Source organism: Babylonia areolata, chromosome 20 (assembly GCF_041734735.1).
Source record: "Babylonia areolata isolate BAREFJ2019XMU chromosome 20, ASM4173473v1, whole genome shotgun sequence".
Lineage (NCBI taxonomy): Eukaryota > Metazoa > Mollusca > Gastropoda > Neogastropoda > Buccinidae > Babylonia > Babylonia areolata.
In genome coordinates, this window is record NC_134895.1 from 55,790,901 (window position 1) to 55,810,984 (window position 20,084).

General features: G+C 44.3%; 2 protein-coding genes across 3 annotated transcripts in view; one reads left to right on the forward strand and one right to left on the reverse strand.

The window, feature by feature from the left end:
- Nucleotides 1–13,194, forward strand: part of LOC143295212 (armadillo repeat-containing protein 7-like) — a 16,688-nt gene extending 3,494 nt beyond the window's left edge. The window contains exons 3-7 of the mRNA XM_076606786.1: nucleotides 560–628; nucleotides 5,446–5,512; nucleotides 7,975–8,045; nucleotides 11,315–11,406; nucleotides 12,829–13,194. Of these exons, the coding sequence (XP_076462901.1) occupies nucleotides 560–628; nucleotides 5,446–5,512; nucleotides 7,975–8,045; nucleotides 11,315–11,406; nucleotides 12,829–12,936 (407 nt within the window). The 3' untranslated portion in view covers nucleotides 12,937–13,194. The remainder of the gene's footprint in view (nucleotides 1–559; nucleotides 629–5,445; nucleotides 5,513–7,974; nucleotides 8,046–11,314; nucleotides 11,407–12,828) is intronic.
- A 124-nt stretch (nucleotides 13,195–13,318) lies between these two features.
- The window catches only part of LOC143294748 (nuclear pore complex protein Nup155-like), a 105,406-nt gene continuing 98,640 nt past the window's right edge, over nucleotides 13,319–20,084 (reverse strand). For both annotated transcript variants that reach the window (XM_076606211.1, XM_076606212.1), the window contains exons 33-34: nucleotides 19,014–19,120; nucleotides 13,319–14,444 (exon numbers count right to left, since the gene is read on the reverse strand). In XM_076606211.1, the coding sequence (XP_076462326.1) occupies nucleotides 14,309–14,444; nucleotides 19,014–19,120 (243 nt within the window). In that variant the 3' untranslated portion in view covers nucleotides 13,319–14,308. The remainder of the gene's footprint in view (nucleotides 14,445–19,013; nucleotides 19,121–20,084) is intronic.

Below are 20,084 nucleotides of genomic sequence, written 5' to 3' on the forward strand. Positions count from 1 at the left end.
TACCTGGTCCACAAGGGAAGTAATCATAGTACAGGTTAACTCGTACCTGGAGTAGAATGAGTTAATACTGGTTGGGGATGATCCTTCTTTCTTCTTCATTGATTTCATTCTTGTCATACACAGAAAGACCCAGATTGAAAATCCAGTTTTGTTTCTCCAAAAAGTTAATGTTGGTCTTGATGTTTGAACACATACAACAGTTACAAATTGAAAAAAAAGATGTTGCCAGAAGCTCATTCTTGATGTTTGATTCTCTCAGTGCCATGTTAACATACAGTGGTAATGTAGTGAATAGGAGCCTAAAATGCTATTTCATGTTGTTGGTTTTTTTGTTTTGTTTTTTTGTTGTTTTTGTTGTTTTCATTTTTTCTTACAACTGATACGTGTGACATTTATACACAATAAACTGAAAATGTAGAGAAAGATTCACAGATTACTTAAAAGTCACCTAGATGTCTTTTTGTTTGATTGGTTTTTTTGTATTGTTTGTTTTATAAACTTTTTTTTAATCACCTTTTTAATGAATTCATTTCTGTTTTTGTAAAATGTCTGAGTACAGATTCTCTGGAAGAGCAAGATGAAAAACTTGTGGAGTTTGGATTGGGGGGTCTCTGCAATGCATGTCTTGGTAAGCTGGCACATAAACAGTATTTTTGGTTTTGTACATATAAAAAGTATCTAAAGTTAACGTGTAAATATATGTGTGTGTGTAATCACTCGTGTATAAGTACAGACAAAATACACAATGCACGCACGCACGCACGCACACAGAACAACTCCATTTGACACATTTATTTTGGGATTCTTGAAAATACAAAATAAAAAAGATGGAATGTTGTAAATGGCTTAATAAATTAAAAATTTTTGTTCATGTCAAATTATAAACATGACAGCAACTCTCACAAACACCATCACATCTAAACACACTCATTTCAGTCACTCTCACAAACACCATCACATCTAAACACACTCATTTCAGTCACTCTCACAAACACCATCACATCTAAACACACTCATTTCAGTCACTCTCACAAACACCATCACATCTAAACACACTCATTTCAGTCACTCTCACAAACTGGTGGTGTGTCCATCGAGATCGATGATGACCATCATTGTCATCCAGCTGGGGGATGGGGGGAGGGTGGTGGTGGGGTGGGGGGAGGATGCTCATGAATCTATCTGTGAATGCGCAGATGGCTGAATAGTCCAATCTGCGCACGAAATGTTCGCTGACAGTTGGGGCAGACAAAGACAGGCATACCATTGTCAGGGAGCTTGTTTGCCCGTGACTTTCTGGCCTGCCTCTTCTGAACAGCTGCAGCAGTCCTGTTGGCCTCGCACAACTTGGCGCCTTTGTGCACAGCAGCGCGCCATTTGTCACGGTCCACTGCAGATTCCTCCCAGGAGTCAGGGTTGATATCAAACACTTTCAGAGAGACTTTCAGAGTATCTCTGAAGCGCTTCTTCTGACCTCCGTGTGATCTCTTCCCTTGTTGCAGCTCGCCATAGAAGAGCCTTTTGGGCAGCCGATGGTCTGGCATGTGTGCCACGTGTCCAGCCCAGCGAAGCTGGGACTGCATCAGGATGGTGAAGATGCTGGGAAGGGTGGCTTTTGCGAGCACCTCTGTGTCTGGGGTCCTGTCTTGCCACTTGATGTTCAGTAGCTTCCTGAGACATGTTGTGTGGAAGTGGTTCAGCTTCTTGGCATGTCGTTGGTACACTGTCCACGTTTCGCAGGCGTACAGTAGTGTGGGGAGAACTACTGCTCTGTAGACCTTTAGCTTGGTCTCAAGACTAATGCCTCTTCTGTTCCAGACATTTGCATTGAGTCTGCCAAAAGTTGCGCTTGCTCTTGCAATCCTGACGTTCACTTCATCGTCGATGGTCACATTTCGTGACAGTGTGCTGCCAAGGTATGTGAACCGCTCCACCGCACTGAGTCTCTGACCGTTGACTGTGATGTTGGGCTCAACGTAGGGTTTCCCTGGGGCTGGCTGATGGAGAACTTCAGTTTTCCTCGTGCTGATGGTAAGGCCGAAGTTCCTGCTGGCAGTGGCAAACTTGTCGACGCTGAGTTGCATGTCAGCTTCAGATCCAGCGTTGAGGGCACATTCATCAGCAAACAAAAAGTCTCTGATGATGTCTGTCATGACCTTCGTTTTTGCTTGAAGCCTTCTGAGGTTAAACAGCTTGCCATCTGTTCGATACTTTAGGCCGATTCCAACATCGCCATCTCTGAAGGCATCAGTAAGCATTGCAGAGAACATGAGGCTGAACAGCGTTGGAGCCAGGACGCAGCCTTGCTTGACACCATTTGTGACAGCAAAAGGAGCAGATGTTTCGCCATTGTCCTGGACTTGAGCCTGCATGCCTTCATGGAATTGGCTGACCAAGGAAATAAATTTCCGAGGGCATCCGTACTTGGCCATGATCTTCCACAGTCCCTCTACTCATGGTGTCGAAAGCCTTAGTGAGGTCGACATAGGTGGAGAACAGATCAGCATTTTGCTCCTGACATTTCTCTTGCAGCTGCCTTGCAGCAAACACCATGTCGGTGGTTCCACGCTCTTTCCGGAATCCACATTGGCTTTCAGGCAAATGACCTTGGTCAAGGTATGCTGTGAGGCGGTTTAGTAGGATCCTGGCAAGTATCTTGCCTGCGATGGAGAGCAAGGAAATGCCCCGATGGTTATCACAGGCTTGCCGGTTCCCCTTTTGCTTGTACAAGTGAATGATAGATGCATCTTTGAAATCCTGGGGGATCGTCTCTTCTTTCCACATGAATGAGTACAGCTGATGGAGCTTCTCAGTCAGCACAGTGCCTCCATCCTTGTAGACCTCTGCTGGTATGGAGTCTGAGCCAGGTGCTTTGCCACTGGATAGCAGACGGATTGCTTTCTGGGTCTCAAGAGGTGTTGGCGGATCGTCCAGTGCTTCGTTGATGGGGACTTGTGGGAGACGGTCTATGGCTTCATCATTTATGAAGGAAAGGCGATTTAAGACACTGTTGAAGTGCTCAGCCCAGCGTTCGAGAATTTTCTCCTTCTCGGTGATCAAGGTATTCCCATCTGCACTGAGGAGGGGGGATGATCCTGAGGATGTGGGGCCGTAGACTTCTTTTAAGGCATCATAGAACCTCTTCATATCGTGCCTGTCTGCATATCCCTGGATCTCATCAGCTTTGTCACTCAGCCACTTATCCTGCATCTGGCGTAACTTATGCTGAACAGTCCTGCGGATGGCATCGTACGCATCCTTTTTTGATGTGGACTTTGGGTTGCTCAGGTAGGCTTGATGCAGACGGCGTTTCTCATCCAGAAGCTGCTTGATTTCATCACAGTTTTCATCAAACCAGTCTTTGTGCTTTCTGGTCATGGGTCCCAGGGTCTCTGAAGCTGTACTATAGATCAGCTCACGCAGGGTCCTCCAGTCAGACTCCACATTCTGGTTGTCCAGAGAGGCGGATTCCAGACGATCTTCCAGCAGCTCCACAAAGGACTGTTTGATGGTGATGTTTTTCAGCTTAGCGATGTTGAGCTGTTTTGGAGCCTTCTGGCCTTGGGGGCGTCTCTTGGGCTGGATTCGAATATTCAGCTTCGAGACTACAAGGCGATGGTCTGTCCAACACTCGGCGCCGCACATGGTCTTTGTTACACGTACATCTTGCCTATCCCTTTTCCTGACGATGACGTAATTGATGAGATGCCAATGCTTTGAGCGAGGGTGCATCCATGACGTCCTGTTACGGGTAGGGAGGCAGAAAACTGTGTTGGTTATCAACAGTTCGTGCTCTGCACAGGTCTGAAGCAAAAGCAATCCATTTGGGTTGCAGTGGCCCACACCATGCTTTCCAATCACTCCATCCCAGGAGATGTAGTCAGAGCCAACTCTAACATTGAAGTCCCCAAGAATGATGAGCTTATCTGCTTTAGGGATAGCAGCAATGAGTGAAGGTCCTCGTAGAACTTCGCCTTCACTTCATGCGGGTTGGTCATGGTTGGGGTGTAGGCACTGACAATGGTGAGGTGCTTCTGGCCAGATGCCAGTGGGAGTTTCATGGTCATAAGCCTATCATTGACTCCCTTTGGGATTCCAGCTAGCTTGCTGACAAGTGTTGTTTTTACTGCAAAACCAACGCCAGCCTCACATCTCTCTTCGCTTCCTCATCCACTCCAGAAGAAGGTGTAACCAGATCCCTGTTCACAGAGCTCGCCTTCACCTGCAAGCCGAGTCTCACTCAAGGCTGCGATGTCAATGTTGTATCTGGCGAGTTCGGATGCAACTAGTGCCGTTCTCCTTTGGGGTCTGTCCGCGTTATCTCTGTCCAGGAGAGTCCTTATGTTCCAAGCACCAATGGTGAGAGGAACGATCCTTGTTTTTTCTTTTCTTTCTTGTTTCGACCGCTGATATAGGGTCCCCGCCAGCCGCGGTATGCTGGCCAGGGTGATATGGAGCAGGCAATTTTTAGGGCACCTTTTCTAGCCCCTTCCTCATGCCAGGGAGGTGAGCAGTGCATTCCTAAAGAGGGCTGCTCAGACGCTCAGACGGCTGCCGAGCTCCATCGCTGCTCCTGTCGACGAAGAACGACCCTATGGCCTGAGCCGCCTGCGTGCAGGTCTGCGGCTGCGACTGCCAGTGTACCCACACCTGTCGTTTCGTCGCTTGCCTGTCGCCACAGGACTTGGGGGTGATGAAATGATGAAGGATGAAAGGTCATTTTGGATGACTGACGACTTGCGCGATGAGTTTGTTTAAAGTGAAGAGGAGTTGCGCAACGTCGACCTCACTCTCTCGTCCGGGTCCACCAATTTCCAGTGGCAAGACTAAGTCGAGACGACTGGAGGATGAGCACGGATGCAGTGGATGACCAAGATATCCTTTCGGTGTCTCATCTTGCTCTCTGCACTCCACAGTGCGTTGCTGTAACCGCCTTCCTCTCCGTTGAACCGATAGGTTTCTTCCGCAGATTCTGCCGGATCCAGACTTCGCATGCATGGGTAGACACACACCCCGGGGGCCAACTGCGTGTGGCATGCACACAGCACGGTGGAGCTAGATGGCCGTCGGTGGCTCTCCTGAGCCAACGCCCTTTTATGGATCTCCATAAGGGTGTCTAGCCACCTGCCTCACCAGTCCCTCACTCATTTCAGTCACTCTCACAAACACCATCACATCTAAACACACTCATTTCAGTCACTCTCACAAACACCATCACATCTAAACACACTCATTTCAGTCACTCTCACAAACACCATCACATCTAAACACACTCATTTCAGTCACTCTCACAAACACCATCACATCTAAACACACTCATTTCATTTGTACTCACAATTTAGTTTCTTCTGTGTCATTTTCAGTTTTACCTTGGGTTTGTTTTGTTTTTGTTGGGTTTTTTAACATGTTAAATTTATTTTATGAATGTGTATTTCTGTTCAACAGATAAGAAAAATAAAGAACATATACTGAGAAATGGAGGTGTACCACTGGTCATAAAATGTTTGTCAAGGTGAGCCTGGAAATATTCATGGATATGACAAATAACATCTTTTAAAAAAAAGAAAGAAAAAAATAATAAATAAAGTAGAATTTATGTCCATTTATGTTTCACTGATAAGATGGGCAGTTTATCAATCATTTAAATAGTACTTTTAGTTATGTGTGTGTGTGTGTTCACATTTTGCTTGTTTGTTTCAGAGTAAGATTTCAGGTGCTGTAAAAAAAAAAAAAAATGATTCAAATAAGGAGAACGCAATTTGCTTGGGACACTTTCCAATTCATAGAGAGTAACTTTATTGTTGGTTTTTTGGGGGTTTATTTGTTTGTTTGTTTGTTTGGGTTTTTTTGTTTTTTTTATAACAGATTATTCATGTTAAGATTTCATGTTTAGTGTGTTGACTGTGAAGTCAGTGAACAACACAAAGTGATGTTGTGAATATGTGGTGCTCATGTTTAAAAAAAAAATGAACCAAATTGTGCCACAGAACAGCTATACTTCAGTATGTCTCCCCAGACAGAATATGGACCTTGATCCTTGTTTTTCTGTTTATTGATTATTGCTCAAGATCCCTCACCAGATATATTTGAGACTGAAAAAAACAACAACAACAAAAACAGATACCAAAACAACAGAACGACTGCAGAAATCTCCAGCTCCAAAGTTTTCAACCACTCTTGACATCTCCAGCTCCAAATATATCAGGCACTCTTGACATCAAAGTTATCAACCACTCTTGACATCTCCAAAGTTATCAACCACTCTTGACATCTCCAAAGTTATCAACCACTCTTGACATCTCCAAAGTTATCAACCACTCTTGACATCTCCAGCTCCAAAGTTATCAACCACTCTTGACATCTCCAGCTCCAAAGTTATCAACCACTCTTGACATCTCCAAAGTTATCAACCACTCTTGACATCACCAAAGTTATCAACCACTCTTGACGTCTCCAGCTCCAAAGTTATCAACCACTCTTGACATCTCCAAAGTTATCAGCCACTCTTGACATCTCCAGCTCCAAAGTTGTGAACCACTCTTGACATCTATAAAGTTATCAAGCACTCTTGACATCTCCAGCTCCAAATTTATCAAGCACTCTTGACATCTCCAGCTCCAAAGTTGTCAACCACTCTTGATATCTCCATCTCCAAAGTTATCAACCACTCTTGGCATCACCAGCTCCAAAGTTATCAACCACTCTTGACATCTCCATCTCCAAAGTTATCATCCACTCTTGACATCACCAGATCCAAAGTTATCAGCCACTCTTGACATCATCAGCTCCATAGTTATCAGCCACTCTTGACATCTCCAGTTCCAAAGCTATCAACCACTCTTGACATCTCCAGCTCCAAAGTTATCAACCACTCTTGACATCTCCAGCTCCAAAGTTATCAACCACTTAATGACCACTCTTGACATCTCCAGCTCCAAAGTTATCAACCACTCTTGACATCTCAAGCTCCAAAGTTATCAACCACTCTTGACATCTCCAGCTCCAAAGTTATCAACCACTCTTGACATCTCCAGCTCCAAAGTTACCAACCTCTGCTGACATCTCCAGCTCCAAAGTTATCAACCACTCTTGACATCTCCAGCTCCAAAGTTACCAACCTCTGCTGACATCTCCAGCTCCAAAGTTATCAACCACTCTTGACATCTCCAGCTCCAAAGTTACCAACCTCTGCTGACATCTCCAGCTCCAAAGTTATCAACCACTCTTGACATCTCCAGCTCCAAAGTTACCAACCTCTGCTGACATCTCCAGCTCCAAAGTTATCAACCACTGTTGACATTGTTCATTAGTTTTCATTTACCCGTCAGTTACACCTTGACCTGTCCCTTGATGATTGTTGATATCGTTGGGGCATCAGTGACGACAGCGCCACCACTCTCCTCCATCTGTCTCTGTCCCCCAGTGAAGGAGAACAGAGTGGAGGAGAACAGAATGGAGGAGAACAGAGTGAAGAACAGAATGAAGGAGAACAGAGGGGAGGAGAACAGAGTGAAGGAGAACAGAGGAGACCAGCGGAGAACTGTCTTCTTTCACCAAGACTAAAAAGACATGCAAATAAAATGATGAGCTGCTCAGCTTGGATGCATATATGTTTTTAGGAACTGTTAGTCACTTTGGTAGTCACTTTGGATATGATCATGACGTCAGTCCTTGTTTCAGACGGAGCAGTCATAATTCATGTGTGTGTGTGTGCAGACATGACTGAAGTGTGACTGAATGAGACAGGAAATGAATGATGGTGCCTATAGACAGCTGTCAGTCATCTCTAATCATGTAGGCATGTTTTGAAAATGACTCCATCAATGTAAAATGGCTTAGAGCTTGGTTTATGACAGAGATAGGTGCCATGTATCAATACTAATGATCATAACATTCAGTGACAATTTTTCTTTTTTTTTAATATATGTGTGTGTGTGTGTGAACATTGTCACTAACCATTCAGTTTGGTTTCAGTTGCAGTGAGGAAACAGTCATGTCGGCCATCACAGCCTTGATGTACCTCATCACTCCTAAGTCACAGGCAGGTTGGTAAATGTGTACTTCAGTGAGTGTTGTAGGAATATGTGTGTGTGTTGTGTAGGTGGGTTGAGGATATGTGTATGCATGGTAAACTTTAACATTGGCATTTCTCAGCCAGTGCAAGCTAGACAACCCCAGGATGGTTGGTTGATAGTGACACATTTTTGCAGGCCTTACTTTTCAAGGAATGATTGTATTTCAGTTTAACTTGAAGGGGTCAGAGGTTAGGGTCTAACAGGCCTGTGGGCTTGATAGATCTTGTGACTGTCGTCCACACTTCACAAAACAGTACAGTGTCAGGCTGTACAGAAAACAGGAACCCTTTTGAAAGTCAAGGACAAAGATCAAGATGATAGCATTTCATTATGGAAAAGGTTCATCCCCTCCAACAAGTCTGGAATATTGCATCTAGTCTGTATAGAACATGTATTTGATTGATTATTGGTCATGATGACAGGTGAGAGCAAGACCTGGTATATTGCATCTAGTCTGTATAAAACATGTAACTGATTATTGGTCATGATGACTGGTGAGAGCAAGACCTGGTATATTGCATCTAGTCTGTATAAAACATGTAACTGATTATTGGTCATGATGACAGGTGAGAGCAAGACCTGGTATATTGCATCTAGTCTGTATAAAACATGTAACTGATTATTGGTCATGATGACAGGTGAGAGCAAGACCTGGTATATTGCATCTAGTCTGTATAAAACATGTAACTGATTATTGGTCATGATGACAGGTGAGAGCAAGACCTGGTATATTGCATCTAGTCTGTATAAAACATGTAACTGATTATTGGTCATGATGACAGGTGAGAGCAAGACCTGGTATATTGCATCTAGTCTGTATAAAACATGTAACTGATTGATTATTGGTCATGATGACAGGTGAGAGCAAGACCTGGTATATTGCATCTAGTCTGTATGAAACATGTAACTGATTATTGGTCATGACAGGTGAGAGCAAGACCTGGTATATTGCATCTAGTCTGTATAAAACATGTAACTGATTGATTATTGGTCATGATGACAGGTGAGAGCAAGAATCCTATTCAAAAATCAAGGTTTGACTCGGGTAAAACAGGTGAAAGGAAAAAAAAAAAAAAAATTCGGAAGCACTGTACAGCCTGTATCTTGTATCTGGTCTTGAGACTTCTCACAGTGTGTCTGGTCTTCAGACTTCTCACAGTGTGTCTGGCCTTCAGACTTCTCACAGTGTGTCTGGTCTTCAGACTTCTCACAGTGTGTCTGGCCTTCAGACTTCTCACAGTGTGTCTGGTCTTCTCACAGTGTGTCTGGCCTTCAGACTTCTCACAGTGTGTCTGGCCTTCAGACTTCTCAGTGTGTCTGGTCTTCTCACAGTGTGTCTGGCCTTCAGACTTCTCACAGTGTGTCTGGTCTTCAGACTTCTCACAGTGTGTCTGGTCTTCTCACAGTGTGTCTGGCCTTCAGACTTCTCACAGTGTGTCTGGTCTTCAGACTTCTCACAGTGTGTCTGTCTCACTGTGTATCTGGTCTTCAGACTTCTCACAGTGTATCTGGTCTTCAGACTTCTCACAGTGATCAACAATAGTGAGAACTTAAATTCTACTGAAATCCAAGGCCAAAGGTCAAAGGTCTGGATCATGAATAAGTACGACAGAAAAACAACTTGACACAGCTGAGCTCAGATCTTACATTTAGTTTCCATACTTGGTACAGCAGCTTGTTGACAATTACATGGGAACATGATCAAAGTTTAAAAAGAGATTTACGTACACAATTTGAAATTTTTCTGTGGTATGTTGTTGTTGTGTGTTTTAAATAATTCAAATAATGTTGTACATATCTGATTTTGTTTTATTCTGCAAAAGTAATGATCGTATGGTTGGCTGGAAACCAAAAAAAATATGGAGAGAATTAACCTATTAGAAAATAGAAGTCCTGGAAAAGAGGGCAAAAACTAAAGGCTAATTTACACTAGGCATCTCAACTCCCAGCAACTAGTTGTGCTAGCGTTGCCGAGCTAGATGAGGAAGGATATTGTGAGTTGGTGGCAGTTGTCGACCCTTTATTTTTAGACCTTGCCTATCTGGTTTTCCCGATCAAGATGCGCTTCAAGTTGCCGTAGCTGAAATAGATATCACCTCCCACCCAATATCCTATGGAGTTGGCCGCCAACTTCGACGTTGGCGCCAGTTGACATGCGCGTTTACACAAGATGCGCTGAATTGAGGCAACCTTTTTCTCCACCGCGTGGCATTGCTCGACTCGCAAGCCAAGCCTCGCTCGCACGCACGCAGTGTGTGTTTTTTGGACGCGATAACTACGATTTAAGTTGATTTACGTTGACAGAGGTTGTGGCAACTAGTTGGTGTGGGTTACTGCATCTTGTCTCAACTTGTACAGTTGGTGTGCGCACAGTATATAAACCAGACCATCACACGATATCTTTGCGTGCATTTCATTCAAATCTTTGGCTGCTACTAGGGTTTTTCACTGTCGACCCTGCAACAACAAGATGTCGAGTCCTGATTCCGCAGTTGTTCCTGATGATGTGCCGTCGACTCCTGGAGATGCTGCAGAGCACACCCCGGGGATCGAGTCCACCCCCACCCAGACTGACAAGAAGGGCAAGTCCCTCAAGCAGCATAGGCTCACCGAGAATCAAAAGGAGCAGGTCTTGGATTTTCTGAAGAGAAATCCCTTTCTTTTCGACAAGAGGCAAGATGGGCTGAATAGCTACCCCGAGAGCTTTATTTATACTATCTTGGAAGTTGAGCCAAGACCCACACCAACTACATGTCAACTTTCCAAGTTGAGCACAAGTTAACGCAACAGTTGTTGGCAGTTGGTGGTAGTTGCCAGTAAAAATGCTGTATAAAAGCGCCCAGCGCTTGCTGCGCATGTGACGTGGCGGGGAGGCGGGGCTTATTTTAAAAAACAACAAACTGCATTCGCAAGGGAGTTGAGGCAACCTGAATTCGGTAACTAGTTGACCAACGTTGAGCGGAGATATCGTTAGTTGACGCTCAACTTAGCTCAACTAGTTGAGCTAAGATACCGGCCTAGTGTAAATGTAGCCTAAGTAGCTTGTCTCCAAGTCCTCAGAATAAAAGTGCAGTGTTTAAAAGAAAAGTAAACAATAAAACTAAACTGTGGCCAGTGCCTGGATTCCAGCTAGCTGGCAGAACAAAATGTTCCATTTGATGCCTGATGATGAGAATGACAATTGTTGCCAGTGGATGTGCACAGTATCATTGTGTTGTTGTCACTGATGTCATTTGCAGACATTACGATTCTTCCTGTTGTGGAATGCATGCTGAGGTTTGCTGCTTGCCCAAACACAAGACTCAGCAACCTGGCAACTGTTTTCATCGAGGTACCTTTGTCACAGAGCTAGTGAAGTCTGTCTGTGTATGTTTTTTATGTGGTATGATGTAAATGAAATGACATTATCTTTTTTTTTTTTTAGCATAGAAGTAACGGAGGTTGGGATAGCAGAACTAGCAGCAGTTTAAGTGTTGTTTGGCTTTAATTTCTGGTGATTTCCGTCAAGTTTTATGATTGTGTTTTGTTTTATATGCCTGATTATACTTTGCAACGCATCTTTTGAGCAGGCGTCCATCCCTCAAGAGACAATATCTCTGGAAAAAAAAGGAGGGCAAATCTACTCCTGAAATGCTTTCCAGTTTTGTCTTTTTTCATGTTACTTTCATTTCACATATCTGGTCAAGATTCCTGGCCCGTTACAGTATCATTTTACTGATTCTTTTTTATACGTCTAGTCAAGATTCCTGGCCTGTTACAGTATCATTTTACTGATTCATTTTTATATGTCTAGTCAAGATTTCTAGCCTGTTACAATATCATTTTACTGATTCATTTTTATACGTCTAGGCAAGAATCCTGGCCTGTTAAAATATCATTTTACTGATTCATTTTTATATGTCTAGTCAAGATTCCTGGCCTGTTACAATATCATTTTACTGATTCATTTTTATATGTCTAGTCAAGATTCCTGGCCTGTTACAATATCATTTTACCGATTCATTTTTATACGTCTAGTCAAGATTCCTGGCCTGTTACAGTATCATTTTACTGATTCATTTTTATATGTCTAGTCAAGATTCCTGGCCTGTTAAAATATCATTTTACTGATTCATTTTTATACGTCTAGTCAAGATTCCTGGCCTGTTACAATATCATTTTACTGATTCATTTTTATACGTCTAGTCAAGATTCCTGGCCTGTTACAATATCATTTTACTGATTCATTTTTATACGTCTAGTCAAGATTCCTGGACTGTTACAATATCATTTTACTGATTCATTTTTATACGTCTAGTCAAGATTCCTGCACTGTTACAGTATCATTTTACTGATTCATTTTTATACGTCTAGTCAAGATTCCTGGCCTGTTACAATATCATTTTACCGATTCATTTTTATACGTCTAGTCAAGATTCCTGGCCTGTTACAATATCATTTTACTGATTCATTTTTATACGTCTAGTCAAGATTCCTGCACTGTTACAGTATCATTTTACTGATTCATTTTTATACGTCTAGTCAAGATTCCTGCACTGTTACAATATCATTTTACTGATTCATTTTTATACGTCTAGTCAAGATTCCTGCACTGTTACAATATCATTTTACTGATGCTCTGGTCATATTTTCAAAGCATTTTTGCAAGGCCATTAAAACTACTGCATATGTATTGTTTCATGTGACGTGCTTAGAACCCATTACACAGGAAGTTTGCTCCATGTAATTAACTATAAAAATCTCCCTTCCACAGGACTATTGCAGTGCACATCAAGTGGAGGAGGCACGGAAGTTCCAGAAGCAGATGGCGCATCAGCAGCTTGAACACACTGCTTCAGCGTCTGCCTTTGTCACATCATGATCATACACCGTGTTTCTCAGTCTTGTGTGTCTGTGTGTGTGTGTGTGCGTGTGTTCACTTGTGTGTTTGTGTGCATTTGTGTGTGGTATGTTGTGTGCTTTGGGGAAAATGTGAGCATTATGATTGGGAACTTGAATGCATAGATTCCAACAGTTCTGTATATTATTTTGACAGGATATGGGAGGCAGAAGATGAGTGCCAAATGAAACATTAATATAAAAAAGACCCAACTGTATTATGTAAATAAAACTGAAGCGAATCGACTATGCACACTCTCTCCTGGTGTTTCTTTTTACAGTTTGTGTGTGTGTGTGTGTGTGAACAGGAGTGAGTGGAAAAGGAAAGAAGCATGTGACACAAACTGAAAGGCCCATAATTTTCATTTCACATAGTGACATACCAATGATACTTTATTCTCTGCATCTCAAATTAAAAGCGATGATCCCTTCAACTTCCTAGTTGTTGGGACGGGTCAGAGCATCCTCACATTCATCACAATGAACACAAGACAGCACAACGTGTTGGGGTTTTCCCCTATCAGGTTTTCTGACAGTCTCTGATGCTAAAAGCGCAACACACCTCACTCTGCAGTCTTCCTTTCCCTCAAGTTCCTCACCCAACATGCAACCAGCCTCAAGTTCCTCACCCAACATGCAACCAGCCTCAAGATATTTCCCCACTTTAAGACACTTGCCTTTGTGTCATCAAACATTGACATGACAGCAGACAAGTTCAGTCACAATATTTTTTACTATAATTTCATTATTAATTACAGCGAAAGTAACTTACAAAACTTGCTCTGATTACCCAGTGCCTTATGCTTGCCCTGTCGAAGTACTATAGACCTGGAGAATGTTCAATAGCGGCAATGCTTTGTTTTCTTTTACATTAAAAAAAAATCTTGATCATCGACTGAACGGTGAATAAATAAAAAGATTTTTGAAATATTAAATGTTTTGAAATTGTAAGCGATCCTATATGAATGTTTACATCACTGATAAATGAAGATACATGGGGGAAGAGTTGTTCTTGCACTCTGAATCTGTCACAACTAAAACCACAACAAGTTCTGATAGTTTGTGATGATACATCATCAATGAAAGGCAAATCAGCTCCTCTTATCTTAAAACTGACCTATTTTAACTGAACTGGGTTTTTTTCCTAGCTTTACATCAGTTGTTGTGGTTTAAACTTCCTGATCCCTCAAAGACTGGCGATTAAAAGCTTTCTCATCCCTCTTGTGTGGTCACCATTTTCTCTTTTCCCACAACTGAGAAGTACAAGTTTCCTTCACAACGACCAATGTACAGTTCGTGGGTCAGCTCCCCACTCGTGTCAATAATTGTAAGGCCACAGCTGAGTTTTAAATGCCCTAGAATCGCTCCAGTCTGGCCCTGACACCTTTGAACTGAGAGAGCAGAAGGGTGATGGTGGGGTCAGGTTTCATGGCTTGCAGCTCTATCAGGTAGGTGGACACAGCGTCTGTACACACCAGGCCAAACCGCCGTCTGGAACCACACAGGCCACACAATTCTGGTTATCATTCACCACCATAATAACAACACTATTTAAATAGCGCTGAAACCTGTGTACAGATAAATCTCTTTCACACCAGACATTCAAACAAATGCATAACCATGAATGAAAGACAGAAGTGATGAAAACATGTCGTCAGAAGGCACAGAATCCACAGATGGAAATAAAGGACAGAAGTGATGAAAACATGTCGTCAGAAGGCACAGAATCCACAGATGAAAAGAGAGGACAGATTCATCACGTCAGAAGGCAGAAAATCCAGAGATGGAAAGAGAGGAGGGAGGTGGAAAGAGGTGACAGTTATGTCCAGAGGTGCTCCGGCAGAATCAGACTTGTGATCCAGTGTTCACCAGTGATCAGTTGTGATCCAGTGTTCACCAGTGATCAGTTGTGATCCAGTGTTCACCAGTGATCCAGAGTTCACCAGTGATCAGAGTTGTGATCCAGTGTTCACCAATGATCCAGAGTTCACCAGTGATCAGAGTTGTGATCCAGAGTTCACCAGTGATCCAGAGTTCACCAGTGATCAGTGTTGTGATCCAGTGTTCACCAGTGATCAGAGTTGTGATCCAGTGTTCACCAATGATCCAGAGTTCACCAGTGATCAGAGTTGTGATCCAGTGTTCACCAGTGATCCAGAGTTCACCAGTGATCAGAGTTGTGATCCAGTGTTCACCAGTGATCAGAGTTCACCAGTGATCAGAGTTGTGATCCAGTGTTCACCAGTGATCAGAGTTGTGATCCAGTGTTCACCAGTGATCCAGAGTTCACCAGTGATCTCAGTGTTGTGATCCAGTGTTCACCAGTGATCAGAGTTGTGATCCAGTGTTCACCAGTGATCAGAGTTCACCAGTGATCAGAGTTGTGATCCAGTGTTCACCAGTGATCAGAGATCAAGGCTCTGTTTCGGCATGACGCTGTGTTCTTGGGTAAGGCATTTCACTCTGATTTTCCCCACACCACCACACTGTGAATGGGTACTTGACTTTGATTCTAGAAGATTTTTTTTTAATGCACGAGAGGAGTGCGCACCGCCTTGGTATGCCAAGCCTTAGAGATAGAGCATATTAACTCTCTCCATACGAACGGCGAAAGAGACGACGTTAACAGCGTTTCACTCCAGTTGCCATCATCAAACTATTGCAAGCAGAAGGCTCTTATACTGAAGAGTTTAATGTTGACAAAGAATACCACAATTCTGACGACGGAAGCTAAAGGTTGGGTCATGCAGACACCCACTGGACCTCCGAGGGGAGGACTGGCCGTACTGAGTGAGTTAAAGCACTGCCACAATGGAGAGATGGTGCATATTAATACACTGCCTAAATGGCTGTAAAATGCTATGGGACATTTAACCTTTTTAACCTAACTTTAAATACTAGACTTAAAATAGTTTAATGCAGAGATCTGATATAGCGTGAGCTCATTCTAAGTGTGAGGTTCAGAGACCGAGAAAGAGTGGCAACCTCGTTTGAATCTAGGAATGCAGAAAAAGAGTAAGTTTGATGCCGATTGTAGAGAGCAAGATGGGGTGCAGAGGTGAAGGTAACGGAGGGAGTGAGATGGGTGTAGAGGTGAAGGTAGTGGAGGGAGTGAGATGGGTGTAGAGGTGAAGGTAGTGGAGGGAGTGAGATGGGTGTAGAGGTGAAGGTAACGGAGGGAGTGAGATGGGTGTAGAGGTGAAGATAACGGAGGGAGTGAGATGGGTGTAGAGGTGAAGGTAGTGGAGGGAGTGAGATGGGTGTAGAGGTGAAGGTAGTGTAGGGAGTGAGATGGGTGTAGAGGTGAAGGTAACGGAGGGAGTGAGATGGGTGTAGAGGTGAAGGTAATGTAGGGAGTGAGATGGGTGTAGAGGTGAAGGTAACAGAGGGAGTGAGATGGGGTGCAGAGGTGAAGGTAGTGTAGGGAGTGAGATGGGTGTAGAGGTGAAGGTAACGGATGGAGTGAGATGGGTGTAGAGGTGAAGGTAGTGTAGGGAGTGAGATGGGTGTAGAGGTGAAGGTAACGGATGGAGTGAGATGGGTGTAGAGGTGAAGGTAGTGGAGGGAGTGAGATGGGTGTAGAGGTGAAGGTAGTGGAGGGAGTGAGATGGGTGTAGAGGTGAAGGTAGTGGAGGGAGTGAGATGGGTGTAGAGGTGAAGGTAGTGGAGGGAGTGAGATGGGTGTAGAGGTGAAGGTAGTGGAGGGAGTGAGATGGGTGTAGAGGTGAAGGTAATGTAGGGAGTGAGATGGGTGTAGAGGTGAAGGTAACGGAGGGAGTGAGATGGTGTAGAGGTGAAGGTAGTGGAGGGAGTGAGATGGGTGTAGAGGTGAAGGTAGTGTAGGGAGTGAGATGGGTGTAGAGGTGAAGGTAACGGAGGGAGTGAGATGGGTGTAGAGGTGAAGGTAGTGTAGGGAGTGAGATGGGTGTAGAGGTGAAGGTAGTTGAGGGAGTGAGATGGGTGTAGAGGTGAAGGTAGTGTAGGGAGTGAGATGGGTGTAGAGGTGAAGGTAGTGGAGGGAGTGAGATGGGTGTAGAGGTGAAGGTAGTGTAGGGAGTGAGATGGGTGTAGAGGTGAAGGTAGTGTAGGGAGTGAGATGGGTGTAGAGGTGAAGGTAGTGGAGGGAGTGAGATGGGTGCAGAGGTGAAGGTAGTGTAGGGAGTGAGATGGGTGTAGAGGTGAAGGCAGTGGAGGGAGTGAGATGGGTGTAGAGGTGAAGGTAACGGAGGGAGTGAGATGGGTGTAGAGGTGAAGGTAGTGTAGGGAGTGAGATGGGTGTAGAGGTGAAGGTAACGGAGGGAGTGAGATGGGTGTAGAGGTGAAGGTAACGGAGGGAGTGAGATGGGTGTAGAGGTGAAGGTAGTGGAGGGAGTGAGATGGGTGTAGAGGTGAAGGTAACGGAGGGAGTGAGATGGGTGTAGAGGTGAAGGTAGTGGAGGGAGTGAGATGGGTGTAGAGGTGAAGGTAGTGGAGGGAGTGAGATGGGTGTAGAGGTGAAGGTAACGGAGGGAGTGAGATGGGTGTAGAGGTGAAGGTAACGGAGGGAGTGAGATGGGTGTAGAGGTGAAGGTAGAGTAGGGAGTGAGATGGGTGTAGAGGTGAAGGTAACGGATGGAGTGAGATGGGTGTAGAGGTGAAGGTAGTGGAGGGAGTGAGATGGGTGTAGAGGTGAAGGTAGTGTAGGGAGTGAGATGGGTGTAGAGGTGAAGGTAGTGGAGGGAGTGAGATGGGTGTAGAGGTGAAGGTAACAGAGGGAGTGAGATGGGTGTAGAGGTGAAGGTAGTGGAGGGAGTGAGATGGGTGTAGAGGTGAAGGTAATGTAGGGAGTGAGATGGGTGTAGAGGTGAAGGTAACGGAGGGAGTGAGATGGTGTAGAGGTGAAGGTAGTGGAGGGAGTGAGATGGGTGTAGAGGTGAAGGTAGTGTAGGGAGTGAGATGGGTGTAGAGGTGAAGGTAACGGAGGGAGTGAGATGGGTGTAGAGGTGAAGGTAGTGTAGGGAGTGAGATGGGTGTAGAGGTGAAGGTAACGGAGGGAGTGAGATGGGTGTAGAGGTGAAGGTAGTGTAGGGAGTGAGATGGGTGTAGAGGTGAAGGTAGTTGAGGGAGTGAGATGGGTGTAGAGGTGAAGGTAGTGTAGGGAGTGAGATGGGTGTAGAGGTGAAGGTAGTGTAGGGAGTGAGATGGGTGTAGAGGTGAAGGTAGTGTAGGGAGTGAGATGGGTGTAGAGGTGAAGGTAGTGGAGGGAGTGAGATGGGTGCAGAGGTGAAGGTAGTGTAGGGAGTGAGATGGGTGTAGAGGTGAAGGCAGTGGAGGGAGTGAGATGGGTGTAGAGGTGAAGGTAACGGAGGGAGTGAGATGGGTGTAGAGGTGAAGGTAGTGTAGGGAGTGAGATGGGTGTAGAGGTGAAGGTAACGGAGGGAGTGAGATGGGTGTAGAGGTGAAGGTAACGGAGGGAGTGAGATGGGTGTAGAGGTGAAGGTAGTGGAGGGAGGGAGATGGGTGTAGAGGTGAAGGTAACGGAGGGAGTGAGATGGGTGTAGAGGTGAAGGTAGTGGAGGGAGTGAGATGGGTGTAGAGGTGAAGGTAGTGGAGGGAGTGAGATGGGTGTAGAGGTGAAGGTAGTGGAGGGAGTGAGATGGGTGTAGAGGTGAAGGTAGTGTAGGGAGTGAGATGGGTGTAGAGGTGAAGGTAGTGTAGGGAGTGAGATGGGTGTAGAGGTGAAGGTAGTGTAGGGAGTGAGATGGGTGTAGAGGTGAAGGTAGTGGAGGGAGTGAGATGGGTGTAGAGGTGAAGGTAGAGTAGGGAGTGAGATGGGTGTAGAGGTGAAGGCAGTCACAGAGACAGGAAGTGCCTATTCATACATTTCTGTTGATTTTGTACTTGATTCTGTGTGAGACAGAAGCCATTTGTGGCCAAAAAACAGAATCCAAACATGAACATGAAACAAGTCACAGCACATCATAATGTCAATAACACTCTACAGTGATCCAGAAATAACCAACCAGGGCATTCATAGAAGAAGAGGGGAAGGGAGATTAAAAAAACTATTTTGTTTCTTACCTGTCCTGAGGGGGGGTGAGGGAGGGGTTGTCTGCCAGGTGTGCCAGCAGGGCATGCAGCACTGTCAGCAGGTGGTAAGGCTTTCGCACCGTCTGCCAGAACGGGTCCTGTCACAGCAATGCAAACACCACACTCAGCACCTCTTTCCTTCTGTGCACTGTAACCTTCAAGATCTCAACTCCTTTCTTTCTGTTGATTGTACATGTTCAAATCTGACCCAACTTCTTTCAGCAGACTAACTTTCAAATCTGACCCCAGTTCTTTCAGCAGACTAACTTTCAAATCTGACCCAAGTTCTTTCAGCAGACTAACTTCTCAAATCTGACCCAAGTTCTACTAACTTTCAAATCTGACCCAAGTTCTACTAACTTTCATATCTGATCCAAGTTCTACTAACTTTCAAATCTGACCCCAGTTCTTTCAGCAGACTAACTTTCAAATCTGACCCCAGTTCTACTAACTTTCATATCTGATCCAAGTTCTTTCAGCAGACTAACTTTCAAATCTGACCCCAGTTCTACTAACAATCAAATCTGATCCAAGTTCTTTTAGCAGACTAACTTTCAAATCTGACCCAAGTTCTTTTAGCAGACTAACTTTCAAATCTGACCCAAGTTCTACTAACTTTCAAATCTGACCCCAGTTCTTTCAGCAGACTAACTTTCAAATCTGATCCAAGTTCTAACAACTTTCAAATCTGATCCAAGTTCTACTAACAATCAAATCTGACCCAAGTTCTTTCAGCAGACTAACTTTCAAATCTGACCCAAGTTCTACAAACTTTCAAATCTGACCCAAGTTCTACTAACTTTTAAATCTGACCCACGCTCTTTCTGCATACTGTAACTTTTAAAATCTGACCCACGTTCCCCATGTTGACGGTAACTTTTAAATCTGACCCACGTTCTTTCTGTTGACAGTAACTTTTAAATCTGACCCACGTTCTTTCTGTTGACGGTAACTTTTAAATCTGACCCACGTTCTTTCTGTTGACGGTAACTTTAAAATCTGACCCACGTTCCCCATGTTGATGGTAACTTTAAAATCTGACCCACGTTCCCCATGTTGACG